General features: G+C 42.2%; 1 protein-coding gene across 1 annotated transcript in view; it reads right to left on the reverse strand.

Moving 5' to 3' along the window:
- Nucleotides 1-4,307: 4,307 nt before the first annotated feature.
- LOC137179514 (uncharacterized) overlaps nucleotides 4,308-16,694 on the reverse strand; it is a 43,529-nt gene continuing 31,142 nt past the window's right edge. The window contains exons 8-16 of the mRNA XM_067584247.1: nucleotides 15,751-15,846; nucleotides 15,176-15,301; nucleotides 14,920-15,039; nucleotides 14,184-14,320; nucleotides 13,452-13,671; nucleotides 13,149-13,331; nucleotides 12,345-12,489; nucleotides 10,859-12,199; nucleotides 4,308-9,466 (exon numbers count right to left, since the gene is read on the reverse strand). Coding sequence (XP_067440348.1) covers nucleotides 5,865-9,466; nucleotides 10,859-12,199; nucleotides 12,345-12,489; nucleotides 13,149-13,331; nucleotides 13,452-13,671; nucleotides 14,184-14,320; nucleotides 14,920-15,039; nucleotides 15,176-15,301; nucleotides 15,751-15,846 — 5,970 coding nt within the window. The 3' untranslated portion in view covers nucleotides 4,308-5,864. The remainder of the gene's footprint in view (nucleotides 9,467-10,858; nucleotides 12,200-12,344; nucleotides 12,490-13,148; nucleotides 13,332-13,451; nucleotides 13,672-14,183; nucleotides 14,321-14,919; nucleotides 15,040-15,175; nucleotides 15,302-15,750; nucleotides 15,847-16,694) is intronic.

A 16,694-nucleotide genomic window follows, 5' to 3' on the forward strand; every position in this document is an offset into this window, starting at 1 on the left:
AAAGAGGACAGGACATGTCTGAACAGATTGTACATTAAAGTTGCATTATGAAATTTTGACAAAAAGTGTGAAAACATGTGAGTTCAAAACAAACTGCACCAGATCAACTTATCTAGTTCTCATGGCTAACATTAGGTGCACACTTACCTGATGTTAGTTACACGTTCCACAGAATCAGAACATGTGTTTCTCCTTGGAGTTCTCTTTGCTACTGCCAAAATAAGGTTCAATATTTATTTGTATTATAGTCCTCATTTGCCATGCTAACTGCTGAGAATTTTTTTTCTTTTCTTATTAGATGTTTGATTCTTACCAGAGTATTTTACTTTTTTTCTCTGTCATATTGCACTGCATAATGGGAGCAGCTCAGTGGTTTTGTATGAGGGGGCTACGGTGGGCCGGAGCAGTACAAGCAGACAGACTGGCAAGCCAAAACATAAATCTGCACAAAGCTGCAGACTGAGGCGTTGATCCTCAGTGAGATCAAAAGTATGAGCAATCCCTTCACATTATAGGGAGTTAATTCAATCAGTGCTAACATATACTCTTGCTTGATGGAGATTTAAGCTGCCAGAGTCATTTCAGTATTCTGACAAGGTAGAAGAGTCCAGCGACCAGTTGTGTTACTGAGACAACAACTGCTACTGTAGTGGCGGTGGATTTAACGTGGTCTAGATCATAAATATGGACGTAGTCACCGTGACGTTACCTATTAGTCTGCGGACTGCCGTTTTGAAGCTTAAAGCCTCGAATGTAGCGAGTTGACCATCGCAATCTTGGATTTGGCCGTCGCCATTTTTGATTTTTAGAGCCAGAAGTTACCATATTTGGACGAGAGGGTGGAGCTGACCATAGCGCTAGCTGCTAGCTCGGTTAGCACGGTGCATTTACAATCTATGGTTAACAGTGATAATGCTAGTGCTAATGCTAATGTTAATTCTAATGCTAAAACTGATCATCCGACTTATTGATGGGACTCCGGCTCTTGCGCTCACAAGAGTCTGAAAGAGACATTAAAGACAGTTGCTGACGGCACGTTTTAAAGTTGTGAAATCAAAATAAAAACTTGCTATGAAATACTGTAAGAATAACAAGAACAACATGTTCTTATATATACACATAACAAGGCAAGGACATGAATCCTGCAGTTAACAAGTTCGGGGAACCGACACTGTCAGCCATTGCGCAGTCCTATCTGTGATTGAAGATCTGCGTTCGTTTATTCGGTGACTCCACACATTACTCCTTGTCATGATTTGTATCATGGGGTAATGCTCATAGAGCCAATGTTACATGATTATATGCTGTTGTGAGGTTTTTTTTTCCATCACCACAACTGGACCCATTAAAGAAGGGCATATGAGTGGAATACAAACTTAACAGCATGATGGGTCTCACCAAATGTGCTGTTTCCACAAATATGTACAAAAACGGCTTCACCCTTTATTGAAAAATCACAAATATGCACAATAACTACAGTTTCATTGTAGTTTATATTTTCTTACACAAGTGTAATGATAACATAACTAATTCAATTCCAATATCAACACTCTTACATCACACCCCCAACTTTACAATTTTCCCTGTCTTGTTGCCCAGTAACAAAATGACTACAGAACATCAAAACTATATATTAAATAGTAATTTAAAAAGATACGTACAGTGAAATTTATTTCCAAGTCACCTTACAACAACATAAAGTTGTTACACCCTTATTTCCTAACCTGCCGTCCTCCTCTCCTGCAGGATATATTTGTCCAGCTATAGGTAAATCGAAAGTATTAAAAGGCTTTAGTTGGTAAATGTAAGAAATAAAAGTATTATAACAAGTGACTATCTATCCTATATAATTAAAGAAGTATATATACATATACAGTACAAGTAACACAAATACTACACATTCATATACTTTATTTGAGTACTACAGAGGGTATACAGGCTAAATAGAAGCATTCTGGATGTATCAACTCAATCTTACCACTGGTCCTGCCATGCCGAAAAGTTGTTTCAGCTCATTCCACTAGCCCAGGATATGAAGGGTAAAGCCTTCACTGTGCCTCAGGCAAGAGCTGCAGTCTTCCCCAGAGCCCTGAACAGATGAGGCCACATCACCTGCTGTCAATAAAGCTCCCTTCACATTGAAATTGACTGTTGTTTTTGCAGAACCTTCAATAGTGAGCGGGATCAGGCACCAAACAGACAGCAAGCTCTGATTTAGAACTGATTCAACACAGTGAAAATATGTAACAAGGCTGGTAAATGTTAATGTTGATAACTAACAGAGGATTCAGTGGAAACCTGTCATATCCATGAGTTAATATTTTGTCTTCTGTAATGTCTCATAATTTCAATTTACTTGACTTACTAGCTCATAATTGTGTCTCTAAATGTCATTGTATCTAACATAGTAAATCCAATAAGTTTAACTTGAATTAGTGTCTCATGATGTTGACTTAAAAATTCATAATTCACAAGTCACTTGATACCAGGTTGAAAAGCAGTGTCACTGCCACAATCAGTGTCAGTGATGGCTGTGTTCAGATGTGTACTCTATAGCACATCTAATCCCACCCAAAGGTAATGTCTGGGTGTACTGGTGAGAAGTCATCAAAAACAAGATTTTCAGCTGGTGTTACGTTGCCTCCTAAAAAGTAATAATTTTGGATTCTTACCTCATCATTTTGAATTTTCTCAGGGTTTTGTTTTGGCCATTCCTACATTTTAATGTAGGAATGGCCAATTTTAACTTTTTTCTTGTCCTGGTAGAATTGGAGTGTTTTTGGATTTAAGTGCCACTGGCCAGACTCTCATTGTACTCATCATACGTGCAGTTTACTTACATTTGAAGTATTCAAACTGTTGCACAATACATACACTACTTTACTATGGCTACAATACTGGTAATACAATTTTACATTGCATATACAAATGTGAAGGAACCAATTCTGGAGCTATCAATCATAATAACATGATCTTCAGTTGTCATGGAATTATCGATATTAAAAATTTTTCTGAGCACTTTAAGGACATAATGTACACAATGGTTTGAAAGTTGAGTTACAACATATAACAAATTCAGTAGTTATTCTAAGCATTTGAGAACAACCGATGCTGATGTTTTTTCTGGTTACAAGGCATTGTCAGTTATAAGTATCATTGCTGTGAATTTGTTTTGAAATGTTTTTGCCCTCTAGTGGTGAAATCATTTAATGCAGCCTCTCTCCAGATTTATTCACAGTGCCAGAAGTGCACTACTTCATAATCACAATCTTTAAGAGAAATTAACAGCGGCAATTTCATACAAACAAACCTGTGCAGAAGCAGCATTGACATTATGTGAGCATGTGTGTTTCACTCTTTCACTGATGTTGAGAATTTCATCTATTTTAAATGACAGGTGATGTGATATCCCCAACTCTGTTATTTCTTTCAATACCACATCACAGGAACAGGAGTAAGGAATATAAACAGTTGAATGAATGAAAAAATAAGTAAAAATAGGTATCTGTGTAAACATGGTGTCAGTCATCTTTGGTGCTAGTCTATTTTTGGTGTCTCAATACCACATTTTGCTATGTGACATCTGAGTTTTCCACTTCAGTCTGGAGACGATCTGACGATGCTGAGAAACAAAAGTGGTTATAGATGTAAATGTCCTGGTGGCTGTTTGGCTGAATGAGCAAAGAAGTCACAAATGGATGAGCAATAAAGAAGTAATAGAAAGAAAATCTGGACATAGTTTTTAATGGTGGGAGTTGAGCATTACAAAGCAAGAGCAGACGTCATCATTCAGTCAATCTCAGATAAAATCCCTGATGAAACAACAATGCATTTTATGGCTTATTACAGCATGCTTTGTGAGCACAGATGATGATTTAAAAAAAAAGTTTTTTTTCAAACATTTGTATGGGGCAATTTCCTCCTGGAGATAATAGTTATTCAATTCTTCTGCAAATTGGAAATAAAATATAAGAAATTATATTTTGTTGAAACAAAGGGAACAAAACATTACAAGTTAATGAATAAAATGTTTCAGCAAAATAGCCATTATAAATATATATAGAAACACTGTCTGTAATATATTGTGTTCCCAGTTCTGCAGTGGTGAAATTTCTCCAGTGAACATGCAAGTCCAATGTGCGTCAATCCTTTTTATTTTAAGAAACATTCCAAGTGAAAATGCTGCGATACAACAGCTTATCCACAAAAGCTTTAGGTAAGTCAGTGTTGCATATGATTTTGTGATGAATGTGTTGAGTTTAATGAACTCCAATGATTGGATCAGTTTCACTGATTTTCTCTTAAACCCTTCCATACAGTGTGTCAATCAAAGGACAAAAAAGCACATATGGATAGTTGACTGTGCTGCATTCTGTATTTCTGCACTGCTTGGGCTATTTGTGCCCATATTTAGTCACCGGTTTACTAGTATTTGTGGCCATACTGGAGCATCTGTAGTATTAATGCACTTAGTGTAAGGGACAGTGTAGTCTAAGTCAGCAAAAAGTCCTTCCTGCTGAAGGTCCCCGAAGTTCAGACACAGATATGCAGGTTTTTATGATGTTAAAAAGCTTGCAGAATGTTGCAGAATGTAACTTAAGACTCTTAAAATTATCATCAAACTATATAACACACTGTATGTATCTTTGGGAAATGGCTTCATCAGGCCTCCTATAGAACAGAGATTCATGATCTCAGTGGATATTTGTTAGCACTAAATAGAAAAAATAAATTAATGTATGGAAAAGATCAGTGGTTGACAGCATCATACTCATGCACTGGAGGGCTCAGTGTTTCACCTGCAGGTGGAGAAAGCAAGTGCTGACAAACCAATGAGAGAAAAGCTAGCAAATGTATTACACTTCCATAAATTATACTAAATGACAACAAACTGAATGTGCAAAAGACTGTGCCTCACCCAAACCTTAACTGTTGTTTTATAAAGTCATATAATGCGCATACATCAGCATTCTGCTACTAGATTTATAAAATGGCAAACACAGCTTTAGGCTTGATACATGTGATTTGATAAATCATTTCTCACTCTTGTTTTTGGTTTTGTAAACAGTAACATTCAAAGAACTCCTCACTGACAGCCTGGCAAATGTCAAGGTATATAAGCATCAGTAAACTGCAGTGCTTTTTATCAGAAGATCAAAGGAAGTTAAGTCATCTTTAGATGGTCAGTCAGTCGGACAAAAGGCCTACATATGAATGGATGAATCAAAGACTGATTCACTCCATGTATATGTATGTGTGTGTGTGCGCGCGCTCGCGTATGTGTGTAAAAGGCCCACTACTCTGATACACCTCTACTCCTGTGTCTAAAGCTATGCCTGTAAACATTTCCAAATGTCTCCCTTCATTGTCTTTACATTCCTTGCTTGCTCATAAACACACTGTAGTAACTCATGAATTAAATAAATGAATTGATAAACGTAATAGAGAATACATTCAAGTACATCAGTTCCTCAATACTGGAATGCAAGCTGGTTCTGCTTTTGCAGCTTGCACCACTCTATAGTCTGGTTGTTTGGTTTGTGGGCTTCAGTACGTGCACAGCATACAGTCAGTAACCACATGCACCTCACCAATCTATGCCCTGTAAACTGCACAAAAGTGCAAACCTGCTCAATGAAGTTGTTGTGATCATTTGAGCAATCATGGAGCTCAGTGACACTAGTGTGTTTCACATGTAACCTCACCGCAGCTTTGCTGCCCATACATACCCAACATAAACATGCCGACTGTCCCAGTCACACTCTGCCCACATCTACAGCAGCTGTGGACTCACTAGTGACCCCATGAGGTTACACACCACAGGTTGCTTGAAGGTCATTTCAAAGTCTGCAGAGGTTGTTGTCTCATAGTGCAGTGAGAGTGCGGAACAGCTGAGTGAGGCAGAAGACAGAGGCGGTGAGCGCGGTGCACTGTTTGGCTAGCAGCTTGGTGCTCAGGTCCTGGCAGCTGCGCTTGCTACTGGCACGCTCCGCTGCCAGACAGAAGTCCCTGAATGACCGAGCCACATCTGCCAGACCTGCAACTGCCTCAGCGTTCCTCCGGTCACACCTGTCACAACCAGAGAACCAGAGGCATATCCCGGCCAACTCCACCAGGGTCCGGAAACTGTCAGCCAGGGAGTGAAGCATTTCCTCTGGGCTCTGTCCAATCCCCACCACTTTCTGGCAGCCTGACATCAGCCGCCGTGCCTCTATTTGGAGCACCCGCTTGTTCTCCGTAAAGTGGGCAGGGCAGGTGTCCCTTGGGTGGCGACCTCCATAACCTGCCATAGATCGGTCAGCACCACTATTCTCCAGGATGGAGAGGAGCTGGTCCACGTCTACACGGAGCACTTGGAAACCTGTGGGGGGTTCCGGGTAGTGCTGCTGGCCTAGTCGACTGATGGTGTCCTTGTGCGTTTGAGACATGAAACAGTCAGAAGCGTCAGACAGTGGTGAGAGGAGAGGGCTGAGCTCAGAGGTAGAGGAAGAGAAAAGGATGGAGCGTGGAAAGGAGGGAGAGTGGGTGGCGGAGGTGGAGAGGAAGGAGGGAACAGGAGGGGCAGTTATGAGAGGAAGACCTGCTCCAGAAGTCTGAGTCACACCGCTGCTCTGTGTGCGGCAGGAGAACTCGTAAACTGTCAGCTCCTCATCAAAGCTGTCCCCCCCACTGAAGCAGTTGGTGTAGACCGCTGGACAACCACAAGCATCCAGTGGCACCTGTACCCCCTCCACAACTGACTCACATCCAGATGCTAGCACAGAACTGCAGCCAAACTCAGACTTCAAGGGTGGGGCGGTCCCCATCTCGGCCGTTGTCTTTGTCTGGGAAGGGTCCTCACAGATGGTAAACACCCTGCAGCCTGAGGAAAATATTTTTGGTGAGTCTAAGTTCTGCTCTGTAGGTCTACAAAGACCCATTAAAGGCCTGTCACTACTGTTCCTTCTTACTTTGTGTGTCTGACTATGAAAAGGGAGTCCTGGCCCATTTAGATTCTGTGTGGTCACCACTATCGGAGGGGGGATGGAGGGTGATGGATTGCTCATTTTATAAACTGGAATGTCTTCACTTGGAGTTGTGACTTTCATCTTTGATGCTGGGGCATCTTTTATAGGGCCGGGAGTGTCCATATTTAGGCCTGTAGAATCTCTTTGGAGGCTGCTCAATAAGGAGGCTGGAGGCTCTGTTATTGGTCCTGGTGTGTTCTTGTTAGGTCCACTGTAGAAAACTTGATTTCTGTGTTGTGGTTTGGGCTCAGTCTGGATGGGAAACAATGAGCTGTCATCGTCCACCACCACCAACACCTTATCTACTGCTTCCTTCACTTCTGATACCGAATGAGAACTCTTAGCTGAGGTTGTTTCCACAAAAATCTCCCCCTCTACCTCTGATCCTGTGACCGTTGTATCTGAATCGTCTGACTCCACTGATTCTTCATTTGTGCCCATTTCAAAATCTATCGTTTGTGTGACATCATGAATGTCTGTTACTTTGATGGTGATCTCTTTGTTGTCCCTACTGTTGTCCTTAGCAGGACTCTGGGCTACATTTCCTACCCCAGCTTGGTTGAGGGTTTCTTGGGAACGCGATAAATAAAGGGGCAACTTTTGAATCTTCCCCCTAAGTGTGGAGGCAGATAAGCGGCCCATGATGCCGGGGGAACAAGATTGGAAGAGGAAGTGAGTTGGAGAAGGAGGTTCTTTGGAGAGATCATGGATCGTGGCTGTCCTAGCTTTTGCTAAGCTGGGACTAACCAAACCTTTAGCTTCAGCACATGGCATGGTGAATTCACTTCTGGGTTTATCCACAGTTTGATTTGAGCATGAAGAAATTTCGTGTGTCACCTCACTTTTCAATTTAGCACCTGAATTAAATGTAGGAGAGGTGACACTTGTTGCAGCTCCAAGCTTTGCTGTGATAGAGTTTATAGCTCGAGTATATTCAGAATTAATGGAATGAGTTCTTGTATGAGCTTCAGTGTTGGTAAAAGACGTACATATACTAATTTGAGACTCACCTTTATCTGCTGTGGCTGATTTAGCACTGATGCTAGGCTTTATCGCTATAGTCCAATCATCTCTGTCTATAGCTTTCATGTCACTTGAACTAGAATTTAGGGAATTAATCATTTCGTCATCATCAAAAACATTGTCTGAATTGGTGCTGTTGGTTACTTCATCGCTAGCAGTCATGGTAGAACCTACAAAACTGATGGCTTTGTCTTCATTAACACTGGATGTGATTTCTAAATGTAACTGTGCTTTGTTAGTGTGATTTTGATTACTAAGTGGCATCTCCTCGGAATTAGATATAGACATTTTGATTGAACTTCCTGTGTTTGTGCCATCCTCTTCTTCCCTTACTAAACAGTCACTTTGGGATTTGTGATGAACTGGTGTTGGAGGTAGAGGGGATGAGGGTGGAGGGGGTGGCGGTGAGTATGACGGAGGATTTAAATCAGCACTCACATCATCAAGCATGCATTCCTCTACATATGAATTTTGCTCTGGAGCAATCAGATGGGCTCCCAGAAGGCCGTTACTACCTTTTTTATTCACATCTATCAAACATGCAGTCAGTGTGTTGGCCTCTGGATGCCTTTCAGCACCAATGAGAGGTCTCTTTGAACTGGGCAAGTACTCTGATGTTCCCCCTTTACTCTCTTCTCCTGCGTCTTCCCCCTTACCATCCTCTTCAGGGATCTCTGGCAAAAACATATGAGTAGTGAAGGGCCCGTTCCCTGACACACCTGATGCCTCCTCTTCCTCGCTCTCCAACTTCCCCTCACCCATCTCCTCCTGTCCCTCCCCTTCCTCCTTTCCATCACCCCTCCGATCAGCACTCTCCTTCCCATCTGGATCCACTCGGCACCGGACGACAGTGATGGTAGGAGACGCTGCCTTCAAGAGGTCTATGACTGATTTGGATTCCATTGCATCAGGTTCCATTTCCATTTCTTGCTTCCTGGTCCTGGAGGAGGCCTGTGGGTCTTTCATCTGCTCGTGAGACACAAAACCAGAAGGAAAACCTGGACTGTGGGGGCGGGGTTTGGACAGGATGGGTTTTGTTTCGAGCTGGGCTGGTTCCCCTTCAGAGTGAGTGAGGGAGGAGACAGTGGGACTGGGATTCTGAGTTTGCTCTGAGGGTTCAGGGTCAGAACTCAGCATCTGGGCATCACTGATTTCAGCCAAAAGGTTTTTATGAAGCCTGTTGGAGACTGGATCATGCTGAGGTTGTGGATCTGGTTCTGGATATGACACCCTAGATGTGTAATCAGTTTCCATGAAGGAACGCCGCTTACGGGATCTTTTTCTGAGCTGGTACAACGTTTCTCTGCCTCCTCCTTCCTCTTCTCCTTTTCCATCCTCTTCTGGATTCCCATCTTTGTCTGCATCTGACACAGAGACTCTGATGTCACTGAGGCTAAGAGTGCTTAGGAAGTCCATTTTCATCTCTCTGCAAATATCTGCAAGATAGTAAAAAAAGAGGTTTAACAAAACTTGTGTTTTAAACAAGGGGTACATGAAAACGAGCTTTTCACATTATCAAAAACTAGTAAATATCTCTCATGTTCTTGGCACTATAAAAACAATGAATACTGATGAACATAAATCAACTCATAGACCAGTGAACTTCTAATTTTGAACCACTTCACAGTATTTTGTGGAAAGTCCAACTTAAATCACAATTAGTCATCTGTTTTTGAGGTCAAAGTCATGTCAAAGTGAATCTTAAAAGTTAATTGACTTTTAGTACTATAAAGTAAAAAAAAAAAATAGATATTCTATGGGGATATTAGAAATGCTCCTTTTTCTCAATACTGAGTGGACGTTCTTGGTGTTTGTGTTTGATTGACAGCGGCAAGCTGAGCCCTCGCAGGGGCATGGAGGGACAAATTAAACAAACCTGTACTAAGAACTAAATCTCAGACAGTGTTTTTTTAGTGGTGATGTAGAAAAATAAGGACAAAACGACTTTGCTTCTGCACCACCGATGTTGACATTTGCAGGTAATTTCCTAAGCTGTTCAATGTGCAGCAGTTGATCAGCTTATTAGCTATGTAGCCTGCAAACTGCCTTTGGTACTACATTTTCTCCAGGGGCTGATTGTTTGGTATCTCATTCAGAAAACAATGGTACAGGGCAAGACATGTCCTTGTTTGTAGGGAAGAGGGAGGCATTAGCTGGAAAAGTAATGTGGGTTTTTGTTGTTCAAAGTCTGTGTTTCTGGTTTTGTTGTGTCTCAGGCTGTAGTCAGGCTGGCTCCATGGTGTCCATCTGCCTAATTTAACTGGCTATTTGCAAAGAAGTTCTCCATCTCCAGCTGGTTTATGCAAATATAGGGGGGACAATCACAAAACCAAAATTGTGTCACTGTTGGATTCCATTTTTTTTTTCAGGAGATCACAGGGCATTCATTTGAGTTGGACTTAAAAGGTTTATATCAAAGATGAGTTGCAGATTAATGCTCTATATAAAGCTTTAATTAATTTGTTTATTTATTTACTAGTATATTGAACTATGGGTACTGCTAAATTTCTTCCTCATGAGACCCAAAACCAGGGAAAGCATGGTTGCTCTAACATCTATAGGCTGAATCTTTAAAGTTGGTATACCACATCCAACATCATTGGTAGGTGTGGTCAGAAGTGTGGCCTGCAATGTTCCTGCTAATGATAGTACATTGCTCTATAATGCATTGCTGTATCACTTTTGCAGGGCAAGAACTTCAGCCACCAGATGGCAGCAATTTCAAGCCTGTTTTTTAATCGCTCTAAAGGGCTTGAAACTGACAGCAAATGCTTGTGACCACATGAATAAGAGGCTCAAAGAAAGCCTCACAGAGAAAACTGAATCACCTCTAGGCACAGCCCCCGAAGTCGGGTCTTCAGGTGAGGTGAAGCGATCTCTGGCATCAAAGAACTCTTCATCAGAGCTGCTGTCTCCAAAGCCGGGTGGTGGCTGGAGGATGGGGATCGGCTCCAGTTCTACCTGATCTCCCTCCACTTTATCGCCCTCTTCTCCCTCATTATGATTCAGGAGGCGGGGAAAGCTGCAAGCGCTGTCTGGGGTGATGTTGGAGCAGAGTTTGTAGTAGGAGCTTGTGTTGCTGTGGTCAAAGTTAAACACAAACTCCATGTGGGAGGAGCACGACGAAGAGGAAAGTGAATGTTCTTTAAAACTACCCTCCCCACTTATGCTTCCTCCTTCTCCTGCTCTTCTCACTGACTCATCCATCTCTTTCAACATCTTCCTTCTCCTTCTCCTCAGTTCCTCTTCTTCGTCTTCATCATCGTCACTGGCCTCTGGGGGGCTCGGCAGGAAGTCCACAAGCCGGGAGAGCTCAGCGAAACACAGGGAGCTGTCATCAGAGCAGGAAGTGCTTAAATGTTTTTTGACGTGGTGAATGTTTGCTGAGGTTGAGACGGGTCCGAGGAGTTGGGGATCAGCGCCATCGCCTGACCTCCTGCAGTCCCCTTCTCCTACGTCGTGAGTTGAGAAGTGAATAAGGGGATGGGAGTGAGCAGGTGGAGGAGCGAGGAGGTGGGTCTGAGCGTGCCTATGAGAGTAAGGATGAAGCTGTAGGGGGGAGTCGATGTGGCCATGAGTTTGTGTGGGAGCATTGGGATGGATGGAGGAAGACGAACACGAAATCAAGTCATCTTCCTCCAGGGCATCGAGAGAGTCGCTGGAGGGGCTGGTGAGGACACGCGAGTCAGAATGACATGAATCTGATGCTTCTGATACAGACGGCTGCTCCTCCGCTGCTTGCACCTCTTCTCCACCTCCCATCTTGCGTTCTTGTGCCTCTTTTTGTGTCCCCACTTTTTCCCGTTGTTCCCCAGAGTCATTGTTTGCTATCTCGATTTGTATTTGTCCACCGCCCCGTGCTCTCGCTGTCTCCTCTTTGTGCTCTCTGTCCTCATTCTTGTGCTCTTTATTCCTATCTGGTAGAGACCTTTCCTTTTCTGTGTTAGCTTCCTTTTCTTTCTTTTGTTTTTTATCCGCCCATGGTTTATCTCCCTTTTCTTTGCCATCTTTGTGTCTCCTTCTGTCTCTGTCTTTCCATTTTCTTCCCTCTGGGTCTGATGAGGATCTGACACGTGGGCAATGCTTCTCATTGTGAGACACTTGGGAGACCAGTGGCTCCATGTCCAGGTCTGAGTTGTCTGAGTCACTGCCACACCGTGACACGTAACCTGCGAAAAATGCCCATGAAAACACGACACCATGAACAGCTGGATAAATCTAACACTCTTATTAATATCCCTTATTTTTTCAGTTACTTAGAGCCCACAGGTGTGTGACTTTTTACTGGTGTGAATGTGTGTGCTTTCTCTGTACCTTCCTCAGCAGACACTCTGTGTTTCTTGGAGACATCTATCCAGGGAAAGATGTTGAGGTTGGGGTCAACAAACACTCGACAGTACCCTGCTATTAGGCAGGACATATCTTTGGCTGCCACTGACTCCAGCAGTAATGTGATGGGCTTGGTATTAGAGAGGAGAGAAGATGATATAAGATGGGGCAAGGAAAGAGAAGGAATGAAAAGACAGTTTCAGCAGTGGAAAAACACTTAATGTAATGTTGTATTCAAAAGGATTATACATTAATATTGATGAAAAAGCATTTTTACTTCTCTTCATGCTGACGTCTACACATTGTATACACGAAGTTCAAGAAAGAATGTAAACAGGTCAGTCAACACTAAAAACACTGCTACAGAAGGGGGTCATATTAAGTTGAATGCCAATTAAGGCAGAGAGGTCTGGCAGTCAGCAGTATGCAAACTTTTAAAGCAACAACAGACGACTAACAGACCTCGTGAGAGGCCAAATCTCCTGTGCGCAAACTGCAGGTGCATCAAACTGAAAAAGCACAAACAAGCGAAAAAAGAAAAAAAAACAATACAAAATTACATAACTCTATTTGATATGTGTAAAATCATGGCAACGCAGGCCAAATAGACATACTGCACCAACAAAGAGGTCAACAAATAATGCTAATCGGTACGCAACCTAACATGACCATCCTTTGTAGCAGCATTTGTAATGCTGATTTAGTCGCTTCAAAGTTAAAGCGCTTTTGATGTGGTTTACAGTATTTTGCATAACTTGTGTGTGTGTGTGTGTGTAATACTGGTCTTACCTTGATGTCCTGCAGGTATATTTTGACCAGGCTGACCTTGTCGGATTCAGGCAGCAGCTCGATGCGTGTGATGCTGGTGAACTCTGTGAGGGTGGACAAGATGCTCAGTTTGTGGTTGACCACCTGACTCACCCCGTAGCGTGCCCCCACCAACAGGGTCACCATGGACTCCCTGTCCTGGAGCTGAAGGGTGGGGAGACATAAGAGAAGCAATGACGGAGACAGAGAAGATTGAAACTTCAATCAACCAAATCTCAAAAGAAACATTTATATAAATATCCAGTATACAGTCCAAAACCCTACCATCATGGTGGCACTGAAGGATTTCCCTCCAAATGACTTGAGGTCGCTCAGCTCCTCCAGATAGTTTATCCGCGCCTGATCGGCTGGCAGGCCCTTCTGCTTGGGATCGTGCTGTGATTGGCTCTTCTTCATGTGGTAGGCAATGGCCTTCCTCAGATCTTTCTCTCGCATGTTCCTCAACAATGTGGAAGACACAAAGTTCTCTATGCCCCAAGTCTTCCTGGAGGAAACACACAAACACAAATTGATAAAGTCTGTTTGTGTGTACATATATGTTACCAAGCTGAAACTCTGGTTGTACTATACAGCTTGTGTGAGTGTGTGACTGTTAGTGTCGCTTGAAAGTAAACATGTTCATGAAATTTTCCACAGATATTGTAAGTTAAGTTGTGTGTACATATTTGTGTGTATGGCAGGCAATGTACAGGAAAAGGTCATATTAAGTGTTAAGACTTTAATTTAATGCCACCAGAGCTAAAAATGGCTTATTGGACGAACATCATTAATATGAATTTCTTTTGTGAAACTAATATTTGTCTGTTACATTTCAAGCAGAGTCATATTTGTGTGGACTGCATGTATGATAAAAAATAACAAAAATATGACTTATAGGGATGTGCTGTTTTAAATCAATTATATGATATTTGTCTTATTACACACTCTTGATTTCAGGAGCTCAAGGACTTGCTCTATGGTAATGTCCTGGAAATTTTAAATGTGTGTACGTCTCACGTTATTGTCTTCAGGTTGGTCTTTGGTGACTGTCCACAGCTCGCCAACCTCTCCTGGATGTGCAGCGCAGCGAGTCGCAGGGCGGTGTTACACCTCATCTCTACGGCAAAACGCTCCTGCAGCACATCATTCACCCCCTAACAAACACAGAGATGAAAAAAACACTGTTGGAACAAGTCATGATTTACTTTTCAATGACATTGTGTGGCTAAGCTTAACATAACATATGTTTACATAATACAGAATTGCTGTAAGAGGAGCTTTTTGGCTTTTTCTTCCTAATTGTGAGCTGAGGAGGTCAACATTTAGCAGAAAATACCTGTAGGTCAAGCTAAATGTTGTATTTATACAGTGTTAATAGTATAGCAGTATAGTATTCAGTTTTACTTGCTGAGTGACAAACTATCTTTTGAAACAACTTGTCAAAGAACCACGTGGCAGAGATAAAACTGGTCTGCTGAGTGCTATTTTACATTAAGGTAAGATGCTTCATCTGCACTAATAAGTGGACAAACTAACTGGATTTCTTGAGGGTGTTAATACTTTGCTTCCTCATTTGATTTAGACATCAAAATCCTGATTGCAGCCCTTGCACATACTATATAAAAATAATCAAATTAAGGGGAAAAATTGAGTTTGAATTCAAACAAACATTAAAACAGACTAGTGGTGGTGTGGATGGTGAGTTCAAATGCAGTCTGGTGGTTTTCTGTGGGTCAGAGGTTCATTAATCTACCTGCAGGTAGAGGTACTCGAAGGCAGTGGGATCCACCTGCAGCAGAGTCTGGAGGTTTTTGGGCATGAAACAAATACGGAACAGACATCTGAAGTCATGGGCCTCTTTCTTCTGGACCACCTGGACACACACACACAAAGAAGGGGAGTACACTGACTGCAACAACTTTTGCACCAAAGAGGGTGAGCTGGTTTAAACTGTTATTTAAGGAGAGAGGTAGATTTATTCTTATTTGTGTGTGTGTGAGTGTGTGTACCTGGTGTATCCTCTCTTCATCGTGTAGGAGCAGCAGTTTGGTGGCACTGTGCCTCTGCTCCAGCATCAGGGAGAAATGTTCAATACGGCTGAGAGAAAGCTTTTCCTTCAGTGTCATCACAATGTCCTGATGCACAAAGAAAATTACATCTTGTGAGACAATATTTTATCACATCAGGAAATATATTTGCTGAGGTGAGCTGAGCTGAGGTTTGGAGGTCTCAGTGAAGCAAGGAGAAGACTGGCAAATCCAGGAAACAGATATATCTAATACTGATAAAGGCTGAGGGAGTGAGTGAATCATATCAGCTGTAGCTTTTAAATTTGGACTTATTCAATCCAATAGAGTCTCAGTTATATGGTTATGTTTAAATATGGAGCTTACTGCAGGCTTAAAGCTACATCACATTCAAATTCACAGAGGTGAACATACAGGATCCTTGACTTCAGGTTAAACACATAATGAATGTTGGCTTCACCACAGTTAAGTATCCAGTATAAGAAAATTGTAAGCCTAAATGTTGGTAATAATTAAGAATGGAAGTTAATATGGTCGACTGTATCATTGCACAGTACCTTGACTGTGGTGCTGGGTTCAAATTTAAAGGCCTTGGTCTGCCCGTTCTCCAGATACACCTTCAGAACGTTAGGCAGGAAGAGCAGCGAGTTGCCCTGCAAGCCACACAAGGGGTCAGATGTCATGGGAGGTGTCAGATGAAAATGTGAGCATCATAAAACCTGCTGGTTCAATAGGATTATGAGTAACAGGCGGATAGAGAGATATGAGCAAGAAACAAGAAAAGAAAGATGTGTGTGTGTTTGAGACACAAAAATATAAAGATTTAACTGGATGTTTTATTTTGCCTGGGGAATGTTTGTCCTAGATACACTGATGCTGCTGCTTTTACACACAAAACTTATTTATATTTTGAAATACTGGGAAGCCAGATTAAAAATATAAAATAGCATGTTTTGCATATTACAACACACTTGCAAGAGGAAAGAGAGAGATTAGGCCATGTCTCATTTTCAGCTCTGCTCACGGAGCTTTTCTTCACATCATATCTTCTTCTCCTCTGGCCTGTTTCTGTCTGCCCTGCTCGTTCGCTGTAGTGAGTCATCTCTCTCTACCTCATCCCTGTTCTCTCATGATTTTAGAAAGTGTTTTGCTGTATTGACACTGTGATGTAATGCAACATTGATGTCTGTGTGTTGTGAAGTTCAAACGGAGAGCTTTCAGATTTAGACAACCCCTCCCTTGTCACCCTCCCATCTTCCATTTCTCTTGTTTTCTCTCCCTTTTAACAATGGCAACCCCCCCCCCACACACACACACTCTCCCTAATCTGATGCTTATTGTCCTGTAATCACAGACATTAGGACGGGAGGATGAAGCAAATATCGATCCGTGTTTTCTCTGTGATTAGTAATAGGCACTCCAGCCTATGTGGTTTTCCTCATTCAGCGAATTTCACATCCGTTGGCATGATGGGAACTCCAACCAGAGCCAGGCTTCAAAA

This window comes from Thunnus thynnus, chromosome 3 (assembly GCF_963924715.1).
Source record: "Thunnus thynnus chromosome 3, fThuThy2.1, whole genome shotgun sequence".
In the NCBI taxonomy this organism is placed as follows: Eukaryota; Metazoa; Chordata; class Actinopteri; order Scombriformes; family Scombridae; genus Thunnus; species Thunnus thynnus.